The 8,152-nt window shown below is 50.2% G+C and overlaps 2 protein-coding genes across 2 annotated transcripts; one reads left to right on the forward strand and one right to left on the reverse strand.

The window, feature by feature from the left end:
• Positions 1 to 675: 675 nt before the first annotated feature.
• T069G_02571 (transcription factor PAP1 domain-containing protein) lies at positions 676 to 2,561 on the forward strand (the record flags this gene model as incomplete). The annotated part of the gene is made up of 4 exons (XM_056169781.1): positions 676 to 1,152; positions 1,223 to 1,922; positions 1,977 to 2,268; positions 2,327 to 2,561. 4 exons carry the CDS (start codon positions 676 to 678, stop codon positions 2,559 to 2,561), a joined length of 1,704 nt encoding a protein of 567 aa, XP_056030673.1.
• Positions 2,562 to 5,364: 2,803 nt separating this feature from the next.
• T069G_02572 (protein kinase domain-containing protein) lies at positions 5,365 to 7,443 on the reverse strand (the record flags this gene model as incomplete). The annotated part of the gene is made up of 8 exons (XM_056169782.1): positions 5,365 to 5,827; positions 5,889 to 6,340; positions 6,438 to 6,593; positions 6,656 to 6,730; positions 6,785 to 6,860; positions 6,928 to 7,039; positions 7,137 to 7,259; positions 7,401 to 7,443. 8 exons carry the CDS (start codon positions 7,441 to 7,443, stop codon positions 5,365 to 5,367), a joined length of 1,500 nt encoding a protein of 499 aa, XP_056030674.1.
• Between the last annotated feature and the right edge of the window lie 709 nt (positions 7,444 to 8,152).

Here is an 8,152-nt window from a genome sequence, read left to right on the forward strand (position 1 = left end):
CGGCAAGATTCCTCATCCTCGTCCTGGCCAGCATCAGTCGAGTCGTCTCCCCAGCATCACCACATGCTGCTTGTCCCCTCTTTCTACATGCCACAGTGCGCAGCGTTTTACCGTTAACGATACTACTCGTACTGCCTCTCTGCCTCTCTGCCTCTCTGCCAGGCCGCACGGAAGCGCCTAGAAGAAATTTTCTGACTCAGGCAGCAAAAAAAGCCAGTGTCTTCCCTTTCCCTGGCCATCCGCTTGCCCCACAGCTGCTAAGGAACGACGCTGGAGAGCCGCTACCAACGTTCTCATTTGCCTCCCAGCCGTTGTTCTCTTGCACCAACCAAACATCATCACCACGACACTCCTGGGCATAACCACTACGTCTGTCCGTGACGTGCAGTGCATCCGGAATTTCCTTTTTTGCCATTCTTCATCCATTCTTATCTGCTCGTATCCCCCATCGTCGCATCTTGTGCTCTCGAGACTTCTTTTCCCCTGGATCTCTGGCGCCCTAGCGTCTGGCATTTCAAATCAATCTCCCCGCCACCCGCGGCTGTGGAGGGAACCGAACAAGTCCGTGCTGAGAGACTGAGAGAGACCGGCGCTCTTGTCTACTGTTCTCAGGGCAGCGATATTGTCAAGATTGGCTTCCATTATTGATAAATTCCCAACTCGACACTTGCTGAAATGGCGACAACCGGTTCTGGAAGTGGCTCGTCATTGCCACCGAATTTCTTCTTGACCCCGCAACAGCAGAATCTTCTCTTCACGGCTCTCAACGCGAACAAGCAGCAGCAGGCGAATGCAAAGACGGGCCTCTCGCTGTCCCCGACTTCTTTCAAGACGAATCCGCTTCAGAGCCTTGACGGCGCTGCATTCCAGGAAAGCCCCTTCCTCGACAACTACGACTACGACTTTGGTGACTCCAGTTTTGATTTTTCATTTGCCAACGATGCCGCCCAAGCCAGCATGATTGGCGATGTTCCGGATAGTGCCATGAGCGCCAAGTCCGACTCGACTGAAACTGACAGCCCCGAAAAGAGGAGCCATCCTGATGATGAGGATGACGACGCCAGCCCTGGCAACGAGTCCAAGAGGCATGAAGGATCCGACAAAGTCCCCAAGAAGCCTGGCCGTAAGCCGCTCACTTCAGAGCCAACTTCGGTACGCTCCAATCTTTATCCCCCCTTTAAGTATTCTTCGAATCCTTGTCCACTAACAAAGCCCACCACAGAAGCGCAAGGCTCAGAACCGAGCTGCTCAGCGTGCCTTCAGAGAGAGGAAGGAGAAGCATCTCAAGGATCTTGAGACCAAGGTTGAGGAGTTGGAGAAGGCTTCGGAAGCCGCCAACCATGAGAACAGCATGCTTCGTGCTCAAGTTGAGCGTATCACTGCGGAGCTCAACCACTACAAGACGAGGATTTCTATTCCTACTCCCAAGTCATCTGTCCCGACTGCCCGTGCCCAGCCCTTTGGTAGCGCAGCCATCAACAACATCAATGATGTGAGCTTTCAGTTTGAGTTCCCCAAGTTCGGAACCCTGCCTGGTCCCGCTCCTGCCAAGTCGCACCAGAAGTCCATGTCGCAACCCATCAGCCCCAGTTCCCAACAGGCCAATAGCCCTGCTGCCACCCAGAACTTGGACAAAGTTGTCTCCCAGCAGGCGGCACGAAATGCGCAGTTCAAGGAAGATCTCGCAAAGTTTAACAATGGCGTGTTCAACATGCACACCCCGTCTATGAGCAGCAGCTCTGCCGCTACTGGCTCTCGGGCCAGTGTCGACTCGGCCAACTACAGCTTGAACAACACCACAAGCTCCCCATCAGCATCTTCCCATTCCAATGTCGGCGCGAGCTCGTCGTGCGGCACATCCCCCGAGCCATTCACCCAATCTCCCATGGGTTTCAAGCCCGTTGATACCCTCACCACAATTGGCGAGGAGCATCCCTCCATGGCAACCACAGAAGGGCCCTTTGCTCAATTCTCAGGTCTCGATTTCAGCAACAACAGCTTCGATTGGATCGTCCAGCAGAACAATGGTGGCCAGTTTGACCCGCAATTGTTTGGCGATTACCGCGAGCCTCAGGAGAATGTTATGACCAACAACACATTTGACGACTTGTTTAATGACTCGCTTGAGGCCGATTTCTTCACTCCTTATAACATTGCTGCTAGCCCTAACCTGCCGAAGAAGACCAATCTCATTGATGAAATCGATGCAAAGCAAAACGCAGATGAAGATGTCACTACAAAGTCAAACATGAGCTGTAACCAGCTTTGGTACGTCGCCACGAGTATGAGTTTTTGTGTAGTTTATATACTAATATGTCTATCTCAGGGAAAGGCTACAAGCATGCCCCAAGGCTCAGAATGGCGAGTTTGACCTGGATGGCTTGTGCTCAGAACTTACCAAGAAGGCAAAGTGCTCCGGAAGTGGACCAGTCGTTGCGGAGCGAGATTTCGACAGCATCCTCAAGAAGTACATGGGCAAAGAGGCGGCTGATTGCTCGGCTGAAAAGCTGGGCATCTCACTTGAAAAGAGCCAGCCCGAGCCGAATCTCGTGATGCCATGATTCAACAGAATCACAGGCATTCCAGTGGCGCACAAGTGTACGTTAAAAACCGATTTTCGGGTGCAAAGAGGACACAAAGAATCCATGGATTTTACGGCGTTTTGAGCAAACAGAGGGGCATGGCCAAGGCTAGTGACCCCGGGCTTTTTCAAGCATTGGATGGACATAGGACGAAAGGACAACTCGTCATTCTTGAAGCATAATTTTGGTATTATTATTTTTTTGATTTTACGATTAGGGACTCTGGTTGTTGTATCTCTACTATGAATGATTACGCTCTACACTTTGCAATCAATCGATCTTTTTTGGCTTTTTCTCTTCGCTCTTTCGCATGAACGAATCGATTTGGCTCTGGACTGCAGTTGAGGTTTTGAACTATTGGCGGCTTTGTTTTTGCTTTATGGGAACATACACGAGGGCAGTTACGGAAAGGAACTGGTCTTTGCCTTGTTTTCTTTGGGGGCAGATACGCTCTGATCGATCTTTTTTTTCGTATGTACATTAACCGAGAGAAAAATCACAATGGAAAGTCTAGGAATTGGAATCTACGAGTGTCCAGTCTAAGCACTTGATGGTGTAGTTATCCAATATCCTAAACAAAGAAATCGATAGCAATGATCTTGCTTGCTTGTCCATCATGTCAATTCTCTCGTCGGGTAATTTTTCTGCCCACCTTCGTCATTTGGATGAACCCCAAATCCTTTTTGGCCGCTAGTATCGGAATAACCCGCACTTGGCGTCGAGTCATTACATATCACAAAACGTTGTGTGTGAGTGAGCGTAGTGTCATGCTTGGATAATCAGGAACAAATTAAACAAATCCGGAAGCGCGGCAAAAGGGGTGCGGGCGTGGGACGAAATAATCAGAAAATAAGGACATGACCTTTTTTAGTCTCTAGTTTTAAGGTTGCACTCCCTTCTTTTGTTTTTCGTTTTGCCCCTCTTTCTGGAATTTGCCTGAATTGTCTGATGTGATGTCGTCAGTCAGTGGTGTTGTTGAGTCAGGGGGGGGTATCATGAGACTACCGTACCTAATGCCACGTCTTGATTGGTTGGAATGAACTTACTTAACAAGATACACATCTCTTCTAAGCATTCGAAAGCGAAATGCTCATTGTTTTTTTTTCGTATGTCCAATATACTGGATATTGTTTACGTCAGGAATACTCGTGCAAGCGGAGGACAGAACAACCGAGACTGGGAAGATTTCGAGCACCCACGAGTTGAACCATACGCCTACAAAAGGAGTAGGTAGCTGCTATATCTACATTTCCTTACTATATCTATATTTCTCTAGTAACTACTACTATATCTACATTTTCCTAGTAACTGCTACATATTTGTGTAATAAAGTTCGGGTGCTGGCTGAATAGGCGTCCTACGAGTTGGTTAGGTGATCATATTGCTGAATGTATGTACGTATTCATTTTGCGGTATTGCTTTTACTGACCTTTTCTTGTCGTTCTACTATTAAACAATTGGACAGCATATACGAAGAAATATATTCTTCGCTAGGAGGTTCGCATGTCTCGCAGAAATCTGGAAACGATTAACACATATCACGCCACAAATCTCAGTGATGTGTCTTCATCCAAGTGTCGAGAGAGTCCGAAGGAGCTAGAATCGAAAACGCAAGAGGATATGCAAATAACATCACATTGCTCTCCCGAAATCTCGTAATACTATGCATTGGCATTGTCTTTTGCCAATGCAAATATCAGAGCGTGTGGAGCTGGAGCTGGAAACCGACTTTCTGCTTCTGCTTAGCTTTCGCTGTTGACCTCTTAGAGTAATTGGAGATTTACCGATCCAAGTTCGTATCATGAATCGTGATTTCGTCTGTTGATCCTGACGGGAATCATCTATTGATCCGCATTTGGAATATCGAGATTCGGTGGAGGATGGTGAGAATAAGAGTGTGAAAGCCCACCACGAAAGAATAATGCAAGCACCCTTCGTTAACATAAATGTGTAAAGAAAATCGTTTCATTCCTAAGCATGATAAAGGGGAGGACGCTCTTTATGCTCATTTGACTATATATTTGGTATTTGGTATGTATGCATCATAATTATGGCCAGCTACATGAAAAATCTCTTCCTCCATCTGTCTATAACATTAGGCCGAGTTCCAAACGACATCATGGTGTACTTTGAGTGAAAGTATGATACTACGAGGGGATTGATGCAGATATCCATATTCCCGCTAAAAACCGCCCGCTGTTTCTGCCCGTGTTCCACGTCTAAAAATGTACCAACGCCAAAACCAGTAGAGCGAAATAATAAAAACGAGTTAGAGCAATTGGTGAAAAAGACATTGCTCTCTATCCAAGAAAAGAAATTCGAAGATGAAAGAAAGCGTTAGGACATGCATATGTGAATCCCTTCCGGTAGGGAGGTATATCGTACAATGAGATGGGTATCGACGATCGAAAAGGCGCTCTAGCCGTCAGATATGGAACAGGAGAGGTGCTCTAAATGTCTGCCTCTGAGATGTTTCATATGGTGGACGAAAATCGGCCAAGAAATAAAAAAAGGCATCGTGTTCGTGTTCGTCCGCCTGCCTGACATGGCGACTAGACAAGCAATGCTGAGGTAGATTCCGTCCCAGGAGGTGCCGAGGCCAGCGCTTCAAGCGGGCCGTATGAATTTCAGAATGTCAATCTTCCGTTAACTCCGCGTGAACCCATTAGCCCGTATTCGCGTACTCATTCTCCTCGTGGGTATCGCATCCAGCTCGCTATCCTTGGAGGGAAAAAAGACGTTGTGTCGTCGCAAATCCATCACAGTCTTGGTCTTTGGCTCTTCAGCTAATGACCACTCTGGCTCCCTCCTTGCCCAACACGCCACGCTCTTTGGGCTTGGGGCTGTTATTTCTCCCCTTCTTATTCCTCAAGAATCCAAACATGCCGCCTGATCCTTCGTTCTTGGCCTCTGCCGCGGTAGCAGCATCCTTGGGAAGCGTTGCATCTTGACGGGCAAGATCCGACCAGCTGCCTCCACCATCTAGTGTCACCTGCACTCCACCTGTCGGACTGGTAACTCGTTTGCTCATGGGCGGCGGTCGAGGGGCGTATTGGGGCTGTCCGGGGTAGGCAGCCTGTTGACCCTGAGGAGGCATCTGACCATCGGGCCTGACGGTGGGTTCCACAGGGGGAGCTGGATAGGTCTCTGGCGGCGGCTCGTTCATCTGCGTAGCTTCGTCTGTCGTAAGGGCCTGGGCGGCAATTGCAGCTGGATCGACGTCTTCGCCATGAATGGCCGTGAGCCTGTAGAAAGTCAGTCTTCCGTTGTGCGTTTTGGATGAAAGGAGAGCATCTCTCGACTTACTTCTGGTAGGCCGCAATGTTATAGTCAAACGGACGGAAATCCGTTTCAATCATTCTGTACAGCTCATCTTCACGAATCTCCTGATCGGTGGCATCCTCCTTTAGCCTCTCCCTAGGCTTCTGTCGTCTTGCGCGAGCTTCAAGAGGGGCCTCTTCGAGTAGCAGCTCCTCCAAGTCGTAAGTTGCGTCAAAGTTGGTCTTGTCCGACGAGGGAACGAAAATAGGCTCGATGCGTTTCTGCTCAAGCAGATCGAAATTGATGGTTTTGAAGAAATCGTTGTAGATGAAGCTCTCCCACGTTGAGCCGAGTCGATTGTTGGGGTTCGGCTCGAGGGCGGCGCGGATGGCGTACAGACATGTCAACGAGACGGGGGGCTGCGTGACAGGATACTTTGGCTGAGAAAACTGAACCTGTTGGCTGAGCGAGTTTTCACTATTGCCCTCAAATGGTCGCTGGGTTTGGTTAGCTACAAAGGTTCTCGAAATCGCAGTCGGGAGAGTTGCATCGCGGGAGCGGGAGCTGCGAAAGCATAAAAACCAAAAAACATACCTTGTTATAGATGCACTCGTAAAACAAGACACCTAGTGACCACCAATCCGCACGAATGTCGTATCCCTTGCCTGAATAAACTTCCGGGGCAAGGTAAGCCAAGGTTCCGGATTTGCTAGTCATGATGCGCCCCGGAACGATGTCAGAAGCCACGTTCTACGCAAGGAGGCCAGTCAGCTTATCAGCCCGCGCAATCTCACAATTTGGATAGAACCTACAAAATCGGTCAAATGGACATGTCCCTCGGCGTCGAGGAGAACGTTGTCGGGCTTGACATCTCTGTGAATGATGTTCTGGCTGTGGACGTAGCGGAGGGCGCAACCCAATTCAGCTATCCAGAAACGGACGGCTTCTTCGGTAAAGGTCTTTCTGGAGATGTGGAATCGCAGATCGCCACCGCTCATGAGATCGACAACGAGATACCTGATAGATGTCGTTAGCATGGTGTCCAAGGTTAGGGGTCGTCTGACGTGGGCTGGAGGGGGCTCACATGTATTCGATATCCTGAAAGCTGTATCGCAAGTTACAGATGAAAGGATGGTTGACGTGTTCCAGCATTCGCCGCTCACGGATGATGTTTCGGACGCTTTCCGACTTGACAACTGTTGTGATGTTAGTCGTGCTGTTTCTGCTATGCCGGTGCAGCTGCACACCAAGCTTGGGTGTGCAGCGAGCATCATGAATCCTCGTTTGACGGACCTTCATCTTTGCGGATGTATTTCAGCGCAAACGCCAAGTTTGTGTCTTTGCGCTCGACGATGCGGACCTTGCCAAAGGCGCCTCGGCCGACGACTCGTAGCAAGCGGAAGTGGTTGAGGTTGGCTGTGATGTTTCGGTCAGGTCAGCTTAGATATGACAAGAATGCAGCCCTCGTCGCTGCACCACGCGCCAGACACGTGGGAGGGGGGAAGAAGGAGGGAGGGATGCTGGAGGCAATGATTCGCTCGGGGGTTTTGCACGTACTTTCGCCAGTCAGGTCGACGGGCTTTCCCTGACCGTTGCCCATGATGAAGGCCTGGGGGAGGATTGGAGGGACAAAGTTGCAGCTGGATCGTTCAACGACGGCAAAGGCTCATGCTGTGGGAAATGGCAGTTTGTCTGCTCGGGTCGCTGTTCTTTTCTGCGGTGGCCGAGGAATCGGCAGGCCGGTGGGGGGGAATTTAGGAGTAAGAGGTATGGAGGTCGAGTCTGGTCGCAAATGGGCGGGCTAGCAGATGTGGATAGGCGGCGAATTGACCGAATTCTGATGGCGAGCTCGACCGTTGGAGTTCTGGGGCCCAATGCTGGCTCGTATCTGAGTTGGGGTATTACGGAGCGTCGTCCCGCTGTTTGCAACCGTACTGGAGGTCGATGAAGCCGGCGACGATTGCTTGCTCTCGTCAGGACAGGTATGGATGAAAAAAGGACCGTCGCGGGTTGGGAATAAGACGAGACGAAAGAGGATGAAAGCGTGGAGGATGCGTAAGAGGAAGAAAAGGCCTGGTCGAGGAGAAGAGCGAAGCTTGCAAGGATAGGTGGTAGAGGGCGATGATCAATGCTCGCCCCAGACTAGCCAGTGCACTGAAAAAGATGCGGGAGATTTGATGGAACGGGGGGGAGGTTAGCGGGCGAGGGCGCCCTGTATTAGTGGAGATGTGCGCCGGTAGAGGAGCGACTGAGCGCGGCCGTGGCGGCAATGCAGTGGGCAGCTTCAGCGCCTTTTAGTGCCTGTGCCA

This window comes from Trichoderma breve, chromosome 2 (assembly GCF_028502605.1).
Source record: "Trichoderma breve strain T069 chromosome 2, whole genome shotgun sequence".
Lineage (NCBI taxonomy): Eukaryota > Fungi > Ascomycota > Sordariomycetes > Hypocreales > Hypocreaceae > Trichoderma > Trichoderma breve.